Here is a 21400-nt window from a genome sequence, read left to right on the forward strand (position 1 = left end):
ACTTATTCTCACCGCAGGCTTTTTCAACATTTGTCCTACAGGTTTGACCATTTTGCAGAAGTGAAAAATTCTGAAAGTGTTTCTTTAATTTGTATATGAAAAAAATGTCAATTCTCACTGCATGTTTTTTTCCATTGTATTTTTCAATATCCACTTTGTAAAAAACATACAATCCACCATTTACACACACACACACACACACACATATACATATACATATACAGTATACATATACATATATACATCAAATATACATATACATATACATATACATATACATATACATATACACATATATATATACATAGTATATAAATCTATATATAATTAAATATATATATAATATTATATATAATTATATATATATATTATATATATATCTATATCTATATATATATAATTATATATATATTAATATATATATATTATATATATATATATTATATATAATATATCTTATAATATTAATATATATATATATATATCTATATATATATATATATATCATATAATATATATATATATATATATATAATATATATATTATAATATATATATGATAATATATATATATATATATATTATATATATATATATATATATATATATATATATATATATAGTATAATATTATATATATATATATATATATCTATATTATATATATATATATATATATATAGATTATATATATATATATATATATATATATATATATATATATATATATATATATATCTAATATATATATATATATAATATATATATATATATAGATATATATATATATATATATTATGATATATATAAAATATATATATAAATTATTATATTAATATATATATATATATATATATATATATATATATATATATATATATATATATATATATATAATATATATATATATATATATATATATATATGATATATATATATATCATATATATTATATATTATATTATATATATTATTATATTATATATTATAATAATATATTATTATTATAATATATACTATTATATTATATATAATATTATATATATATATCTATATATATATATATATATATTATATTATATAATTATATATATATAATTATATATATATATATATAATATTATATATATACATATGAAATTAAAAAATCACAAAATAAATACCATAGTATATATATATATATAGATATATAATAATATATTATATATATTATATAATATATACTGAATATATTATATATATATATAATATATACATATGCTTAAAAAATCACAGTAGATGCACGTGACTTCATAAATAAGCGAATAGCACGGGAAAATGATTTTCCCGTGGTATTCGCTTAATTTATGAATAAGTCACGTGCATCTACTGTGATTTTTTAAGCATAATGGAAACCACACGCAACTTCTATGCCTTTTCTTTGAATTTTCTGAGCCTTGTTCTATTCGTGACATCCTTCTGTAATGCTCTTATCATCGCTCACAACTGAACCAAACTCCGACTCAAACTTTCTACGGAAGTGCATGAACGAGCAAGTGATGCCCAAGTCGATTTTACCAGTGAGAATTCTTCGCCTAGCTGAGCGACCTTTCGACGAGTTTCAACGCATCATACTTCAGAAACACATCGACAATCATTTTCCCGTGGTATTCGCTTATATGTATATATAAAACTTTTCCATCTAAGTCTCACTGACTTCTTCATTTCTCAGTTACTGTTCTATTCTTTTTACTGCTTTCTTTGTCCTTGTTTCTTATATTTACTTGCAGAGATCAGCGTATGGCATTTTCTTGGTTGTCAGGCCATGTCATCTGCCCTAGCCAGGTATACAGCTACCATCCTCCTCTCTAATGTAGTCCATTCATCTCATTAGAATATAATGTGGCCTACGTATCAGCTCCTCTAATCTTGAATGTTATTAACTTCTCGCTGGACTTTCTGTACATTACAATCGGCAAACCAAACAGCATCTAAAATTTGACAGAATTTCACCAATGCTTTTCAATAGCAATTTCTCTCTCCAAGGCTATAACATCTCATCACATGCTCAAAACCACCCCATATAAAAAATCTGGTTTTTTTTAATTATATCTACCATAGGCCCTAAGGGTATCATAACAAAGGGCAAAAAACTGGTTCAGGAACAGTTTTCATGTAACAAAGGGCAAAAAACTGGTTCAGGAACAGTTTTCATGGAGTTCAACAGTAATGAAACAAAAAAATTTTAAATATGAAAACATGAAGACAGCAAGTAACAGGAACCAAAAGTCCTTTGCTACTTCCACCAGGGAGAGCCATTAAAGTATACCAATTAGACTGCACTTCTATGGACAGCTATTTCTACATAGTTAGTATATGACTACAATGTTCTGGAAATATCTAATATCATAATATACTACTTGAATTAATAAAACATATTTCAATTAACTTTGCAATAAATATTACCTTCTTTGTTGTTCAACAATTTAATCACAATACTGTGTTCCCCCGTATTTGCAGGGAATGCGTACCAGACCCCCTCGCTAATAGCTAGAATCCGAGAATAGTTGAAACCCCCTATAAAAATGCTTAAGACTTCCTATTTTGTTAGTTAAAACTCAAGAAAAACCCACTAAAAATTTTTATAACTTTTTTTTAATAGTTTTATCACAAAAAGTGCATTTTATGATAAAATTGATAAAAAAAAAAAAACGATTTTGTGGATGTCTCAGAAAAATACCCTGAAAAAGCGAGTTTTCCAAGCATAGTAATGGAGGTGTATGTTCCAGAGAGAAATCGGCGAATACATGAGTCTGTGAATCCAGAGTGCATGAATACGGGGGATTACTGTATTGTGAGTTTCTTTTCACAATATTACCTTTCTTATTGTGTTGCTTTGCTAGCTGTTTATTCACAGCACAGCTGAAAAAGTCTGCTTCCCTTTCGTCTGCAAAATTAAGGCCGATCATCTGATCCTGAAAAACGAGATAGTAATTGAAAATACAGTAATATATAACAAGAGATGTGACTTAATATGTAATATGTACCTAAATTATGAGTGGCATAATTGTTTAAATAACTTTTCCTGTGGAATATACATGTAAAGGATATGCCTATATCTAAATATCTGAATAACATGATAAGCTTTGTCTTACATAGAATTGTGATGAAGAAATATGGCATAAGGCATTGTTCTGTAAAGGAAGTGAAAGATAATCATGTACTACAAACCTCTTGTGTTTAACCAAGCCAACACTTTGTCCTAAAGGACTCTTATGACACTGTCACTTCTTAAGTGAGTTACACACTACGTCCTCATGACAGGAAAGAACATATGAGAATGCATATATTATAGAATATATTGACACTGACAATATTTATATATCTTTAAAAATACTGAACTTTTTATATATGCAAGCAGTCCCCGGTTGTTGATTGATACAGTTAATGGCGATCCAGTATTATGACACTTCTCAAAAATATTTTTTTTAAATACAGTTTCTTATGGTACCATGTCTGGTTATCGGCGCCATAAAATCGCTATAGTGCACCATAAGCTTTCATGTTAGGCTTATGGCGCCATTTTTTAGTTATTGGCTTTTTATCGGTTATCGGCGCCATAGTCGTTATTGGTGCCATAAGAGGACCACCCTAGCGGTAGACGGGAACTGGTTTCTGAGCGTACTTAACTCCACTTGACCGGACAACGACCTCACTGCTGGCTGGGTCAATCGCACATGCATGCGGTGGATGAATACCACACAACCCACAGCTATATGAGAAAGCATGGTTAGTTCTTTATTCTCTTTGTGACTCCCATATAAGCAGGTTGTTCATCACAGCACTCTAGTATTATGCTACTAGTGTTCAGCATGGCTCCTAAACAGAAGAATCCTACATCTGATGGAGGCCCTAGTATGGAGATGAAATACGACATCATTAAGCGTTCTGAAAAAGGTGTTGTTTTTTCATTTCTTTTCCTAGGCTGTTTAGAACTGAGCAACCCTTGCCATCAGGGCAAATTTAATATATGTAGCACAGTCCCCCACTCATATTATCAAGAAATAAGTTGGTTCAGTTGCGCTGATTTGATTAAATGAATTTGTTAGTGTTAAATAAACATCTCATACATAACTAAGTTTTATTAGGATCGTTTTATGAAAATCACTTTGTTAATCTGGCTGCAGAGCGCCAGCGTTTCTTTGTTAACCTGGCAGTGGAATGCCAGCATTTCTACCACCATTATCGATACAGAGTTTCCAAAAAACACATTGAATTTACTAAGATATAACATGCTTATACATTAGCAATTTGGCAGTTACTTATAAAGCATTTTGTTGTACAACTTCAGTCTTTTCCAAGGTTCTTTAAAAGCTTAATTTTCTTTTGGTTTAACCGAATAAATACCGAATGAAAATATGCATGACACACATCACGAAAAATGCATTTACAGTACATAGTATATAGTACAGTATACTGTATACAGACTTCACATGCTTGGTATATTTTATTTCAATTGGCAGTTACAGTAACTCATTTTTTAATGAAACCACAATCTTTTGAAAGGTTTCTAAGAGTTTTCTTTCGTTTGAACAATTCAATATTGAGAGAAAATATGTACTATACTTATTTAGCAATCTGTGACATGGGTGACATTTTACCCTGTTAAGGGGACCGTCCGCTATGGCGGATGACATGTCAACTTGAAAAAATAAAAAATTGAGTTATTACTTGTATCTATGCAGAAACATGCGTGCCATGCTTTCCAGAAGTTTCAGCCAATTATTTTCACAAAATAATGAAGATATAGCGTAAATGATGATGTCATCGTAACTGCGCTCGTCTGTATGACTTGATGTTTGACAGAATTGTTTTTGCGTGTTTATTTTTGCATATATACAGCGATTTCTTTAAGATTTTTTTCGAAATTCTCATACATCTGGTAGCAATGAAAGGTACTGTGACACTGGGTGAGAGCGAGCTGCTCAGAGTGGTTATTTATAGGCGAGACTCGGAGAATGACTCAGTTACGCCACAGACATCAAAGCAGTTACACGCACGTAGGCACTTGCGTTTGGTTACTAGCTATTTACGTTGTATTTATAACTTCTTAGTGAACTTATAGCAATGCCGAAGTTACCTAAGATCAAGAAGGCTACTCAGCAACTATGGCTAGCAAAATTAGCGAAGGCCAGGAGTGTGCTGAAAGAAAAACACGAAAATTAATTGTTTTCAGCTGCCCTCATGTCTCATGTCTCGCTGTCAACATCATTATCTGGTGTCACGCTGAGGGTATTAACACCACTTTTAGGGGTAGGACCACGATCCTTGATGTAGAAATCAACAATAAAAGTACAATAAAGAAATTATAATAATGTTGTTTTGACTTTTATAAGAAAAAAGCAAAAAATTTACATAGCAAATCTTGGGAGCTCATAACTTAAAAACATACTTATGCGCTTGTCGGTAACCATTACTCGGTTATTTATTATCCAATTTTAGAGAGAAAGATATCATTGGAAAGAGGAATAAAAATTCCATAATTCTGTGAGACAGAATTTTGATATCTTTTTTTCTTTTTTTTTTAGAATTTTTTGAGTGTCTAGACTAAAAAAAAAAAAAAAATTCATGAAAAATAAAAAAATTAAAAAATAAAAATTCTGTCACACAGAATTGTTCCGTATATAAAGAAGTTTTTATGGTATGATTTTCAATACAATGATGTCATATTAGCAGAAAAAAACTCTACCAATTTTTTTTTTTTAAATTTTTTTTTTTAAATCATGATTTTTTTGCTAATAAAACGAAAAGTTTTTGATCAAATGACTTGAAATTTTTATATGATGAAGGTATTATATATATCTAAAACATATATGAAAATTATGTATTTTGCGTAATAAATAAAAAAATAGACATCATAGCGGACGGTCCCCTTAAAGAATATACTATTTACTATCATTTCAGGGTCTTTTGAATGTAGTTCAGTACTGTACTGTCCTGGATGCATACTGGGGGGGGGCGGTGGGGGGGGGGGGGGGGGGGGGGGACAGCATGTATACTAATTTTCAATACCAAATTCCCAGCCTGGTTAACCTAATGCTTTTCTTTCAGGTTGAGACTAACGCTGAGATTGGATGTGCCCTTGGACTGAACAGAATACTGTTCAGTCTATAGTCAATGACAAGGAAGATGTTTAGAACACATGAAAGGTGGTGCCTCTATGAGGGCTATCTCTACTCAAGGTGCTACGACCAGAATAGGAAAGCAGCACAACCCCCTCCTTGTGGAGATGGAGAAGTTATTGTTGGTCTGGCACAAAGACCAAAACCAACGACATGTTCCAGTGAGCCTTGCATTGCTTCAGGAGAAGGCTAGGGAATTGTTTCGGGCGGTAGTGAAGAAGCATGGTGAAGGTAATGTAACTGAACCATTTGCAGCCAGCAGAGGCTGATTTAATCATTTCAAAGTTTGTGCATATTTGCACAACATTACAGATGAGGCTACTAGTGCAGACAAGGAAACAGCAGAAAGATTTCCTAGTTGTCTTGCTGAAATTATCAAAGACGGAGGCTATACTGCTGACCAGGTTTTCAATGCGGACGACACAGGCTTATTTTGAAAGCGTATGCCTAGTCATACGTGCATATCCAAGGAGGAAAGACAGCACCAGACCATAAAGTCAGTAAGGAGAGACTGACTTTACTCCCAGGGAGCAATGCCAGTGATGACTTCAAGCTGAAGCCCATGTTAGTATACGTACTTGGCTAAAAATCCAAGGGCACTTGAGGGAATTTTCAAACCTCACCTCCCTGTCATTTGGAAGGTTAACAAGAAAGCCTAGGTCACTGTAGGTGTCTTCGAGGAATGGTTTGATGATCATTTTGTACCATCAGCTAAGAAGCATTTGCAGAAGGGTAAGGAATTTAAAGTCATGCTGGTGCTGGACAATGCACCTGGTCACCCTACTACTTTGAGTGAGATTTATCTCATAGTGGAGGTAGTCTACTTTCCACCAAACACTACATAGCTTTTGCAACTGAAGGACCAAAGAGTCATTGCTAACTTCAAGGCTTACTACACCAGGAGGACATTTCGCCATGTCCTCAGTGTCCCCGAAAGTAGCAGTGGCAAGTTGGATGTCAAGCAAGTCAGGAGGCCTACAGTACTATCAAGAACATCGAGGCTGCTTGGAATGAGATCAAGAAATCCACTTTGAATGGAAGAACTTGTGTCCAGATTTTGTGATGAACTTTACAGGCTTTGAGAAGGGAGACTGTTGATGCTGCGAGAATGAACCTCCTTCAGTACAGCAAGGAACTCAATTTGGAAATGAAAGCCGAGGATGTGAACGAACTGCTAGAATCCCCATGGAGAGGAGTTGTCAGCAGAGGAGCAGCAGATGATCGTGGAGGAGGAGGAGGAGGAGGAGGAGGAGGAGGCGAGGAGGAGGAGGAGGAGGAGGAGGAGGGGTGGAGGGAGGCACCAACCCTAAAGCCCAGGGCATTAAATGCTATGAGCTTGTCACTAGCTTTGGCCCACTTTGAGCAAGGACTGGTTATGATCGAGGAACAGGACCCTAATGTGGAAAGGTTCATAAAGTTTCAAAGGATAATTCAAGATGCTCTTACCTTTTACAAGGGATTGTAAAGAAGCAAACAAAAAGAACCCTAGAGTTTTTCAGCTTTAAGACAAAGTCTCCGGCATCATCTGCCACTCTTAACCCAGGTAAGGAATTCTTCACTTTCTCTCTTTGTTTACCACTGTACAGTACGTTACTATTGTATATAGTAAAATATTTTATAAATTCTAATACATTTTATAAAGGAAAACTGTTACATAAACGGTTAGTATACACAGCACACTATAGTACACTATACAGTACATACTATAGTTTTTACTATAGTGTATGTAAGTATATAGTATATTATGTATAACCCAATAATTTTTTACTATTATTGCAGAAAGAATGTCCTTTCCCAATTCCAATGAACCTGGCATAAAGAATTATCTCCAACCTCTCCTGGTAAGGAATTAATATTAATCTTTTATTTGTTTTACTATACTGCTTCTTCCCAGCTTCATCCCTATTCGGGGTCGCAGTTTTTAATGAGTCTCTTCCATATACCTCTGTCCTGTGTCATTTCTTCCCGTACTCCCTTCTCCCTCATATCATCTCTAATACCATCTCTCCACCTGGTGTTAGGTCTTCCTCTCCTTTGTGTTCCATCCACCTTCACGTCCGTCACTTCTCTTGCCATATGTTGCTCTTCTCTTCTCATCAGGTGGCCATACCATCTTAACCTTGCCTCTTGCACTTTCTTTGATGCTTCAGTGACCTTTAATGTACCCCTAATATGTTCATTTCTAACCCTGTCCCTTTTGGTTACTCCATTCATTTGTTTTACTGTACATATGTACTAAATAATTTTATATATCCTACTTTAAAGTAGTATGTGTAGTACATAGTATATACGTACCTAGTATTGTGCATACTAATGTATATTACATATTTATGTATTGTTGCTTAACCTCATTATTATTATTATTCCAGGATTGAGCCACCACCTTCAAACTCCTGATCCTGATGATCATCCACCAGTATCAGACCCATGAACCTCTCCAGCGTAATCTGGTAAGGAATTTTTTTTCTACTTGTTTTATTGTAGTACATATGTACTGCTGTACTACTAAACTATTTTATGTACACTATAAAGTACTACTGTACAATATATACATACTACTGTACTAATATACATTTACATATATAATGTATACAATACTACAATGCTGTTACATAACCTAATATTTTTCATCATTATTCCAGGGATGAGACCACCAAACCTTCGCCAAGGTCTGATTCCTGGATGAGCACCACCCCCAGTAGTAAATCCACCAGCCTCACCAGCTATATCTTGTAAGAAATTTTTCTTATTTCTTTTGCTGTAGTACATAATATGTACTAAATTGTTTTATATACAGTGGAACCTTGGTTTTTTTACATAGTCCGTTCCAGAACGTTCCTTGAAATTCAAAATGTACGAACAGAAACAATAATTCTCATAAGGAATAATGTAAATATAATTAATGCATTCCAGACCCCCAAAAATATTAACAAAAAATAAATTTTATAGGGAATAAATAGTCTTACAAACAGAAAACAATGAAATAAATATAAATGACTAAAGAACTTCAGGTATCAAAGACCTATCAGGGGTTACTTCTCTTCATTTTTTACTGGCACTATCTGAGGTTACTTCCACTCTTCGTTTTTTACTGGCACTAGGACCAGCTTGAGAGTTACTGGACCCCTGTTGCACAATAAAACTGTCCAGAGACATTTGTTTCTGGCGTTTCTTTAAAATTTACCTAAAGTTAAACATGGCATTGTCAATAAACACGTTGGAAACACGGATTACAACTTTTGTTGGGATGATAATTCTCCACAAAATTTTTTACATCATTCCACTTTGCAAACATCCTCCTTAATCCCTGAAGTAGGCACATTATGTATGCCCATTCGTTTTCTTAATTTTCAAACCTGCCTCTGCTGGCCTTAAATTCACTACCAGCAGTGCTTGTAGGTATTTTCTCACTGAGATAAGCATGCAACTTCCTCCAACACTTCGCTACGAGTTCTTTTTTAAATTCTATAATGTTTCTTGCCTTTTTAACGGATGCACTGGCGCTTGGAACTTTCTTTGGCCTTGTGATGGCTTATTTAGCAGTTGCACTAGAATAAAAAGCACAAAAAAAACGAACACAAAAGCAGAATGGGTCACGAAAGAAGATGGGATGCTTTGTTTGGGCACTCGATACAGGGCCAGGTCACGCACTGGGCTCCAGATGGCGCTTTTCCGAGTGTACAAAAACAAAGGAAACATACAATAACCAAGACAAAATTTCGTAGAAAAGTCTACAAAAAGCGAAACATGCGATAAGATAGGAGTACGAGGTTTGAATAACATACTTACATGTTTGTACTGCAATGTACATGTACTGTACAGTATACTACTGTACATTTTATATATTTATATGTATGTACTGTGTACAGTAAGTAGTACTGTTGCATAACCTAATTTTTTCATCATCATTATTCCAGGATCCAGCCACCACCTGCCAATATCTGATGACCTTCCAAGTGATGACTTTCCATTGTTACTAGACCCACCAAGCCCTCCAGGTCTATCTGGTAAGGAACTTTTTTTTTTTTTTTTTTTTTTACATATTAAATTGTTTTATATACATAAACATACTGTAAAGTACTGTACAATACGTACTACTGTACTGATAGATTTATATTTGTCTGCATTGTACAGCACAGTACTGTTGTATAGCCAAATTTTTTTCATTATCATCATTCCAGAATTGCCAACACCTTCCAAGTCCTGATGACCCCTCCAAGTGATGACTCTCCAGCTGTATCTGGTCAGTAAAATCAGCAATTTATGACACCATAACACGAAGAGTTCTGGTTATCAGCGCCATAAGGATGCTTATGGCACGACACAAGGATGCTCACGGTGCGCCATAAGGGCCCTTGCTTATTTGGTGCCATAAGCGCCATTATGGCGCCATAAATCAGAGTTTCGGTTAATGGCAGTCTTCACTCGTCGGCACACCCCCGGGAACAGAACAACCCCCCCCCCAATAACCGGGGACTGCCTGTGCATAGTTTTAGTGTACGTACTACCATAGTGTACTAGTACACAGTTACACTGTATGTATGTATTACTGTATGTAGTATGTACTACTGTTTCTTAAACCTAAATTTTTTTTTTTACTGTCACTCCAGGTGTGAGCAGCATGTTTGAAACAGACCAAAATTCCTATGATGAATCCTTGGAAGGTTTCCAAAAGCATTCCAGCGAACCCTCTTCCACTTCAAAAGGTAGAGTACAGTACAAATATATATAATATGGAATTCTTAACTTTTTTATTTGTTTAAATGGTTTTATAAATTGTTAAAAATTTTATAAATGTATTAAGTTAAGTATATCTTAGTTTTGCCAAACCACTGAGCTGATGAGCAGCTCTCCTAGGGCTGGCCCAAAGGATTAGATATTTTTACGTGGCAAGTAACCAATTGGCTACATAGCAACGGGACCTACAGCTCATTGTGGGATCCGAACTACAGCTCATTGTGGGATCCGAACCACATTGAGAAATGAATTTTTATCGCCAGAAATGAACTTCTATCACCAGAAATAAATTCCTCTGATTCCTTGTTGGCAGAGAGGGAATAGAACTCAGACTCTGAGATAGGTAATCAAGCATGTTACTGACTCATCCGAGGAACTTTTATAAATGTATGCTACATATACTATAGTAGTAGGTGTGTATTGTATATATTTTATCATTATTCCAGATCCAGGAGTTAGCCCCTCCTCCTAAGCCCAGCTCACCCTCTCCAACTGAATCAGATACAGTGATCCCTTCCTCAAATGCCAACTCACTAGACTTTGTACCCTCTCAATGTCCATCAGGTAAGGAATTCTTTATTTTTAATTTATTTTTAGGTATACATACTACTACTATACATACTATATACTACAGTACATATACATATACTACGAACTATATAAAGTTTTTTAATTGTGTTACAAAAGACTTACTGTATGTATATACCAGCAGTGCCTCAGGATACGAAATTAATCCGTTCTGAAGCGGCCTTTGTAACCTGATTTTTTTGTATCTCGAACCACATTTTACATGTAAATTGCCTAATTCGTTCCAAGCCCTACAAAAACCACCACAGTAAATTTTATAATAAAGCTAAATTGACCAATAAACAATGAAATACAACAATTTGGACCATTCAATACTTAACACAACCTATACTATGCCTGTAAATAAAGTGTATTAGTGTACAGGGTAAAAGAAATACTGTACGTACATAAGTAGTAAAATGTGGAACCTTACCTTTCGAGTGAGGCAATGTCAAAAAAGTGGCGACCGAGGAGGAGGGCAAATGGCAGAAAACATGAACACTTAACTTTACAAAACACTAAAAATTGGCAGAAAACATTAACACTAAACTTTACGAAGCACATAAACAAATGGCAGAAAACATTAACACTTCTTGATTGTCTCCATCTTCGTCTCCATAGAAAACATCTTCTTTTCGTGAACTTCAGAAAATTTTTGGGACCCGTGTCTAATAACATAAGTCATTAAGTTCACACACAACACGATAAAGTAACTTACAGTACAACGAAAGTGAAATCACTAATATGAATTTACGTTAACAAACAAAATATATGTGAACGAACGAATTCCAAAGATGTTTACGATAATGCTGCCGCAAAAAATGGTCAAGGAACGCCTTTACATAGAGGCATGATGGGACAGATGCTGACCAATAAGAGAGCAGGATCTTACGGCGGTGACTAGCATCAGGAACCAACGGGAGAGCAAGAGGATGGTGGCGAGTCTACCGAGTTGACGGTGCACCAGTTTTAAAATTGTTCTCGGCGGCCCGGGCGAATCTTGGACTTTACCCTTTCGCAATCTGAATGATTTTCGTATACAGAAGCAAAAAAATCTTCGTCTTTGCTTTCGTAACCTGAATTTTTCGTAGGTAGGGACTTTCGTATGTAGAGGTTCCACTGTATGGAGAAATAGATTTGGTGGAGGATGATGCCTTTGACAGAAGGCAGTGGAGAAGGGTGCATCAGGCAGCTGACCCCTTAATGTAAGGATAACGGTGGGAAAGAAGAGGAAGAAGAAGATACCTTTACAGGTACTAGTGGTACAGTTCAGTACGTATGCATGTAATATAGCACATACTATGTACTAACTGCATGTATGTAGTAGGTACTACTATAGTATGTAGTTTACTACTGGGCTTACAGTATTAGTAGTACATGTTGTATCATTTTTATCTCATCATTCCAGACTCCCAATCACAGGGAGATTCCACTAGTCCATCCTAGTACAGAAAAGCCCATCCCAGTAAAAAAGCCAACCACTAGAATTTGGTAAGGAATTCTTCACTTATTTTATGAATTGTTATATATATTCTATACTAATACTACTATAGTAAGTACATACTATAACTGTATACTATATACTGTTACTGTATAACCATATTTTCATTACATACTAATGTGTACAGAATTCATCAGTAACTACATCAAGTACACATGTAATGTGCATCTCCATCTCCCACAACCTATCCAACAGTTTCCAACAACAAAAAAGGTAGGGACACATGTATTCAATTTGTTTCATTGGGTATAGTTTAGGCTACTGTACACATATGTAGGGCTGATGCCTTTGTTTAATAAGGCACCCTGTGAGGTTATTTAGACCTGCAATAATTTACGCTAAGGTCGGTTTTTTATGACTTTCCATACTCATTGGAGTGTCTTAGATTTCGATGATAATTTGTAAGTCAGTATCTCTTTGGGTATGAAGGCGGAGATGTTTCAAACTCTTATGATGATAATTCTAAGTTCATTCAGTATCTTCTTCTGATGCGAGGTTTCTAGTTGAAATAACACAGAGTACAAAAATATCTTGTATTCTTGAAGTCGACATGATGAAGATCAGATAAAATTGGACAGGTCTGCCAATGATGATGGCTTAATTCAAGTCTGACTACAATCTGGTTTACAATCATAAAGTGAGCAGACAGTAGCTCGAACATACGAACATACACACAGATGACATAGATTACAAGTCATGTAGGCCGCCTGGGTTATAGGTCACTGTGGTTGTCTCAAGCAGGAAGCTTTGACAACCGTTTACAAAAATGATATTGTTAAACTACAATAAAGTTTTGTACATACTTACCTGGCAGATATATACTTAGCTATAGTCTCCGACGTTCCCGACAGAATTTCAAATCTCGCAGCACACGCGAAAGGTAGGTCAGGTGGTCACCTTACCCGCCGCTGGGTGGCGGGTGTATGAACCAATCCCCCTTGCTTGTCAGATTTTCTCTTCCACCTGTCTCCTGAGGGGAGGCTTGAGTGGCCATTTAATCGTATATATCTGCCAGGTAAGTATGTACAAAACTTATTGTAGTTTAACAATATCATTTTTGTACATGAACTTTCCTGTCAGATATATACTTAGCTGATTGGCACCCTTGGTGGAGGGTAAGAGACAGCTAAAATAAATACAGGAAAGAAGGGAAACAACTAATGTTGTAGGATATAAAACCTTGGTTCTCACCTTTTCAGGCTGAAGACTTTATAGATACTGTCTTTGAGTCTGCATTGCCTGGAGAGCTACAGCTAGGACGTGACCTGTTGCTGAAAGACCCTCGGATCTACCACTGGGATACGTGATCCCCTTCTGTGGTAGAATCCAAGTCGGATCCTGTTAAAGGGAACTTGTCCGCTTACATAACAGATCCTTACCACTACCTCTGCAAGGAGCCAAACCCAACAGACCACCTAACTAAAATACAAAGGGTTAATACTACGACCAAAAGAGGTGCCTCCTGCAACCTTTTTCAGACAACCAAAAAACACAAATACAAAATATAGGGTAACATATCAAAGTTTAAAAAGGATAAGTTTCAGCTCCCTGCCCCAGCACCGAATCCGCCGATACGAAAGGGCCTAAGGCGAAGCATTTATCATAAGTGATTTTTACATCACGTAGGTAGTGGTTTGCAAAAACCGATTGGCATCTCCATCAGGTTCCGCACAGACATATTCTTCTTGAATGCAAGCGAAGTTGCAATGGCTCTCACCTCGTGAGCTTTCACCTTCAGAAGCTTAAAATGCTCTTCCTTGCAGGCAACATGTGCCTCTGTAATAAGGCTTCTCAAGAAGAAGGAAAGAGTATTTTTCGACATGGGCCGAATGGGGTCCTTCACGGAGCACCAAAGTACATCTTGATTATTCTTAAGTTGCTCCTTCCTCTTAAGTTAATACTTCACAATTCTCATCGGGCAAAGAGTTCTTTCAGGCTCTTCCCCTACAAGAAAAGATAAACCACGAACTTCAAAGCTCCTGGGCCATGGACGTGATGGGTTTTTGTTCTTAGCAAGAAATCCTGGAAGAAACGAACAAACCATAGATTCTTCCTTAAACCCAACATTGCCCTCAACAGCTTGGAGCTCACTCACCCTCTTAGCTGTTGCTAGGGCCATAAGGAAGAGAGCCTTCTTCGTCAGATCCTTGAAAGAGGCTGAACTAGGTGGTTCAAATCTAGACGATCCAAGGAATTGTACTGACGTCTAGATTCCAGTTCGGTGCAATATGAGATCATTTTTTTTTTAATAGTTTCAAATGACCTAATAAGATCATGCAGGTCCTTATTCTCGGAGATATTCAAGCCTCTATGCCGAAATACCGCCGGTATCCTTTAATAGTAGACACAACAAGATGACACTCTTCTTTGAGAAAAATCAGGAAATCCGCAATCTGGGTCACAGAGGTACTGGAAGAGGAAATGTTCTTTCTCTTGCACCATCGTCTGAAGACATCCCACTTTGACTGGTATACACGCAAGGTGGAAGGCCTCCTCGCTCTTGCAATTGCTTTAGCAGCTGTTGTTGAAAAGCCTTTCGCTCTGACCAGACTTTGGACAGTCTGAAGCCAGTCAGACTGAGAGCGAGGAGATTTTTGTGGTACCTGTCGAAGTGGGGCTGTCTGAGTAGATCGCTCCTTAGCGGGAGCGATCTTGGAAGGTCCACTAACCATTCCAGTACCTCTGTGAACCATTCTTGGGCTGGCCAAAAGGGAGTGATTAGGATCATTCTAGTTGAATCTGACTCTACGAATTTTTTTATTGTTAGCCCCAGAATCTTGAAGGGGGGAAACGCGCAGACGTCGAGTCCGCTCCAGTCTAGCAGAAGAGCATCTATTGCTAATGCCTCTGGATCTGAGATCGGAGAGCAGTAAGGATCCAGTCTCTTGTTTTTTGACGTGGCAAAGAGGTCTATGTGTGGCCTGCCCCACAACTTCCACAGGCTCTGGCATACATCCAAATGAAGGGTCCACTCTGTGGGAAGGACCTGATCTTTCCTGCTGAGGAGATCTGCTCTCACATTCCTTTCTCCCTACACGAACCTGGTGAGAAGCTTGATTCCCCTTTCTTCTGCCCACAGAAGAAGGTCTCTTGCTGTCTCGTACAGAGAGAAGGAATGCGTCCCCCCCTGTTTCCTGATATATGCCAGAGCTGTAGTGTTGTCTGCGTTGATCTGCACTACTGATCTTCTGACTTTGGGCTCGAAAGCTTTCTGAGCCAACCACACAGCCATCAACTCCTTTCTGTTGATGTGCCAGGATACCTGGTCCCCCACCCAGGTACCTGACACCTCGCTGGTTCCCAGAGTCGCCCCCCAACCCGTGTCCGACGCGTCGGAGAACAACACTAGGTTGGGGCTCTGGGATTGAAGAGACAGTCCCTTCGCAAAAAGGTTGGGATCTGTCCACCATGTGAGTTGTTTCTTGACTTACTGAGATAACGACAGGGAGAACGTCAAATCCTGAGAAGGACGACTCCAATTCCGATGAAGAAAGAATTGGAGCGGTCTCCGGTGCAACCTTCCTAGGGAAATGAATTGCTCCAGTGAGGAGAGCGTTCCCAGCAGACTCATCCACTCCCTCGCTGTGCATACTTCTTTCTCTAAGAAGGTTGTTACTCTCTCGAATCCTCGGGCTATCCTTTCCTGAGAGGGAAAAGCCCAAAAACTCAGAGAGTTCATCTGTATCCCGAGATACACACACTCTTGCTCGGGAATTAGCGAAGACTTCTTGAAATTGACGAGAAGTCCCAACGCCTTCGTCAATTCTAGTGTTACTTGCAAGTCCTTCAAACAACGATCTTCTGAATTGGCCCTTATCAGCCAATCGTCGAGGTACATGGATATCCTCACCCCCTTCAAATGAAGCCATTGAGCTACATTCCTCAAGATCCCCGTGAACACTTGAGGGGCCGTCGAGAGGCCGAAACACAGAGCCCTGAACTGGAAAATTTTTCCCCCCATCATGAATCTGAGAAACTTCCTCGAGGAAGGATGGATCGGTACGTGGAAGTAAGCGTCCTAAACCATCCAGTCCCCTGGACGAAGTGCTGCCACCACTGATGAAGGTGTTTCCATCGTGAACTTCTTCTTTTCTACGAAGAAGTTCAGGGCGCTTACATCCAACACCGGTCTCCATCCCCCTGAGGATTTCGGAACTAGGAAAAGGCGGTTGTAGAAGCCTGATGAACGATGGTCTGTCACTAGTTCGATAGCCTACTTCTCCAGCATCTGATCTACTGCTAGATGGAGAGCTTGATTCATGATGGGGTCTCTGTACCTGGCCGTCAACTCCCTTGGGGTGGTCGTCAAGGGAGGTCTTGAGGTGAAAGGGATGAGGTAACCTCTCCTCAAAATTGAAAGGGTCCAAGGATCCGCCCCTTTCTGGGCCCAGACTTCCGCAAATCCTAAGAGTCTGGCGCCCACCGTTGTCTGAAGGACTTGCAAGTTATTTGGGGGCCTTGACTGACTTGGCGAAAGTCTTACCTCTTCTGGAGGGTCTACGACTCCTAAACGCAGAGGTTCTGGAGGAAGAAGCCCCTCGAAAAGGTTCCCGAGTACTCGACTTCTCTTTCTTAGCCTTGGTACGGAAGGAAGGGCAAGGTTTCCTTGCCGACTGGGCCAAAAGGTCCTGGGTGATCTTGATATGTCCTGGACTAGATGCTTAGGGAATAACTGAGCGGACAGAGGAGCAAACAGCAAAGAAGACCTCTGAGCGTGGGAGACGGACTTCGTCAAGAAGGAACAATGTACAGATCTCTTCTTCACGATCCCGGCCCCATACAGGGAGGCGATTTCACTCACTCCGTCTCTTACAGACTTGTCCATACAAGACAAAACGCACATGAGATCCTCTGGAGAAAAAGACTCTGGCACCTCTATCTTCTTAGCCAGGACTCCCAGCGACCAATCAAGGAAGTGAAAGACCTCCAGCACTCTGAACATGCCTTTCAGAATGTGGTCTACTTCGTTCATTGCCCAAGTTGTCTTCGCAGAGTTAAGAGCAGCTCTCCTTGTGGCATCTACCAGAGCCGAAAAGTCGGAATCGGCCAAGGACGGTAGACCCGAATCCCAAGGACTCTCCTGTTTCATACCAGAACCAGCGCGTCCTGATAAACTTCGAAGGAGGGAAAGCGAACATCGTTTTTCCCCGCTTCCTCTTTGGAAGCCATCCAGGAACCAAAACTCCTCAGTGCCTTCTTCATCGAAAGGGTCGGCTTCATCCTCACACAAGAAGAACCCTTCGCTGTCTTCGACGTAGAAAATAACGAGTGAGGAGAAGGAGGAGCCGTAGGAGTAAGGGAATCCCCAAATTCTTGCAGGAGAAGCTCTGTGAGCTTCTTGTAAGAAGACACCGCCTGGCCAGAAGTGTTCGGTTCTTCATCCGAACCCTCTAGGATTTCTTGTCGGAGGAGCGCGGAAGATCCTTAGGCGACGAAGAGGTCCTAGTAGGAGCCGAGCGAGAGGTTGGAGAGCGCCTTCTCGTAGAAGAGCTCAAATCAGCAGGAGAACAACGAGACGAAAAGGCAGAGCGCCCGTCCGATCTGGATTGTCTGCAATGAGACTCCCTCTCGAGATAGACGAAATCTCGGCTGAAGAAGAGGCAGGGCTCCTACCCCAAGAAGGTCTGGATACATCGACAGGGCACTTACGAGGAGGAGAGCGCCTACCAGAATCTGTGCGCCTATCCTGAGGAGAGCGGCTGCCAGGAGTAGAGCGCCTATTAGGAGCAGGGCGCTTGCGCGGCTCTTGATTCTTGTCCAGTTGAGTACGATCAACAGAAGGTCGACTGGAAGGAGAAAAGCGCCTACCAGGAGAAGGCTGCTTACGAGACTCTTGACGTCTGACAAGCGGATAACATTCAGGAGAAGGGCGCCTCAAAGCTAACAAGCGCCTATCGGGAGAAGGGCGCTTGCAAGGCTCTTGGTGCCTACCAAGAGACGAACGGTCAGGAGTAGGGCATCTAGAAGAAGGAGAGCGCCTACACGGAGAAGGGCGCTTGAAAGTCTCTGGTTGTCTGCCACGAGGAGAATAGTCAGGAGTAGGACGCCTTGAAAAAGACGAGCGCCTACTAGGAGATCGACGTACAGTAGGCTCTTGGCGCCTATCAAGTGGGGAGCGGCTACCAGCAGGACGCCTATCAGGCGCATGGCTCCTACCAGACTCTTGACGTCTGTAGGGAGAGGAGTCACGAGTAGGAGAAAAACGTCTACTCAACGCCCGATCCGAAACTCGAGGAGAGTGACATCCGGAAGACGAACGCCTACTTGTAGAAGGGCGCCTTCTAGCTTCTCGAAGTAGCTGAGGAGAAGTTCCACGAGAGGGAGACGAAGAAAGAGGTCTGTTCTGCTCCAAGTATCTATCTCCTTTCGGCCGTACCCTCGAAACAGCGTGATGAGCAGGCGAAGAGCGCTTACCAGAAGCGGGAATCCAATCTGGAGAAAAAACTTCTTTCTCCACAGAGCGTCTGACCGATGTTTGGCGCCTTGAAGCAGAAAGAGAGCCAGGAGAGTGGGGCCACTCGCGTGAGCTCCTACCTTCATACGAAAACTCCCCATATGAAGGAGAACGCCTACAAAGAGGAGAACGATCCTCTGAAGAACGGCGCCTAGATCTCTTGATCGGAAGAGAAACGTCCTTCTTCCTACGCGATCTAAAGGCCAGAGAGTCCGCCAACGCCGAGATCTGAGCCTGAAGTCCCGCAAGGACTCTAGTAGGAGAATCTGGCTGGTCTTCCTCCGAACCAGGCGCAGATTGAGGGGCGCGAGAAGAAGAGCGATCACAGGATCTCTTGGGCTTCTTTGCTTCCAACGACGATTCTTCTGGGAAAACCTCCGGGCTAGAAGCCAAAGGACTGCAGGGAGCCTTCCAAGCCCTCTTCAACGGGCGCGACGCATCCGGGGAGTTCCAACCTCTCTTCGGAGAGGGAGACGACGAAGAGGAGAAGCATTGACGTAGGATCTCCTTCTTGTAGCGATCCGAGGCAGCCTGGTGGGAGCGTACTTCAGGATCTGCGAGGGACGCCATGACCGGTGGGGGCTCTCCCTAGCCCTCTTGCGGCTTTCGACTTTCCTACTCCACTGGAACTGGGAGTCTGGAAGAGGTCTAGGCCTAGAGGCACTAAGGAGCCGGTCAGACGCACCCTCCACAACACTGGGGACACTGCACTGATCACTAACACTCTCCTTACCTTCTAACCGACGAATCTTCTGATCCATAGAAAGATCGTGGCTCTTAAAGCCGCCGCCTCCGAAGACAAATCTTCGGCTTCGGTGCGGGGAGCAGGGGCTGCAACTTGGGAAGAAGGTTCTACTTCTACATTAGTATTTGGATCCACATCCAACTCACTCATTCTAGACCTACTAGAACTTCTAGAGGAAGCCTTACGTACTCTATCACGTTCCAACTTCCTAACATAAGAGAGAGCCTTATATTCGTCTTCATTCAAAACCTTGCATTCCTTACAAGGCGTTTTTTAGTTTTGTGTTCTTGAGTTTGTGCAACGTTTGGGTTTACTAAAAGAACATTCATTCCCCCTGCATTTCATGCATACAGTGTGAGGGTCAACCGAAGCTTTCGGCAACCTCACCTTACACCCTTCAATCACACAAACCCTAAACAAAACAGAAGTTTTAACTACTGAATCCAGGTCAGACATTGTTAAAGAAAAATCCAGTTCAAAATCAAAACGGTCCACAATTAGCGTATGCCAAGCCAAACAGAGCGTATACGTCACCAAAAGAAGTCCAAATCAACTCCAGGCAAGCGAGAATCGAAAAATCTATCCAGAGGAACCGACAACAGTTGTTATCGTTTCCAGCGACAGAGAAAATCTGACAAGCAAGGGGGATTGGTTCATACACCCGCCAACCAGCGGCGGGTAAGGTAGACCACCTGACCTACCTGTCGCGTGTGCCGCGAGATTTGAAATTCTGTCAGGAACGTCGGAGACTATAGCTAATTATATATCTGACAGGAAAGTTCATGTACAAAAAAGTAGATTTGATGACCACAGATGACGGCAAACTAGACACTGATTGATACAACACGTCATCTTAGCCTACTTTATCATATCTGGTCTGATCACATTCCTGCAAGCAAACTGGTTGACCTCTTGGGTCACTGATTTTAATTAATCATAGTTTAGTTTTTATATATATGGAATAAAATTCCATATTTTAATATTATGTAACACTTACATATATAACATGGTACACATATATATGTATTCTATTAACAAAAATATTTTATGCACTAGTACAGTATGTATATATATGTATACTCATTACAAATAATTATTAACTATAATAAAAAAATAAAGCTTCCGACATTTTGTTTACAATCACTTTGTCAACCTTACTGAGTGCTGAAAGATTGCCAAGCAACCACTTTTAACTAGCGCACATTACATATATTAATCATACATTTCTGGGCTTG

The 21400-nt window shown here is 39.5% G+C and overlaps 1 protein-coding gene across 6 annotated transcripts in view; it reads right to left on the bottom strand.

Moving 5' to 3' along the window:
- LOC135205053 (actin nucleation-promoting factor WASL-like) overlaps positions 1 to 21400 on the bottom strand; it is a 250054-nt gene that overhangs the window by 58046 nt on the left and 170608 nt on the right. For all 6 annotated transcript variants that reach the window (XM_064235319.1, XM_064235321.1, XM_064235324.1 and 3 more), the window contains one exon: positions 2858 to 2954. In XM_064235319.1, the coding sequence (XP_064091389.1) occupies positions 2858 to 2954 (97 nt within the window). The remainder of the gene's footprint in view (positions 1 to 2857; positions 2955 to 21400) is intronic.

This window comes from Macrobrachium nipponense, chromosome 48 (assembly GCF_015104395.2).
Source record: "Macrobrachium nipponense isolate FS-2020 chromosome 48, ASM1510439v2, whole genome shotgun sequence".
NCBI lineage: Eukaryota > Metazoa > Arthropoda > Malacostraca > Decapoda > Palaemonidae > Macrobrachium > Macrobrachium nipponense.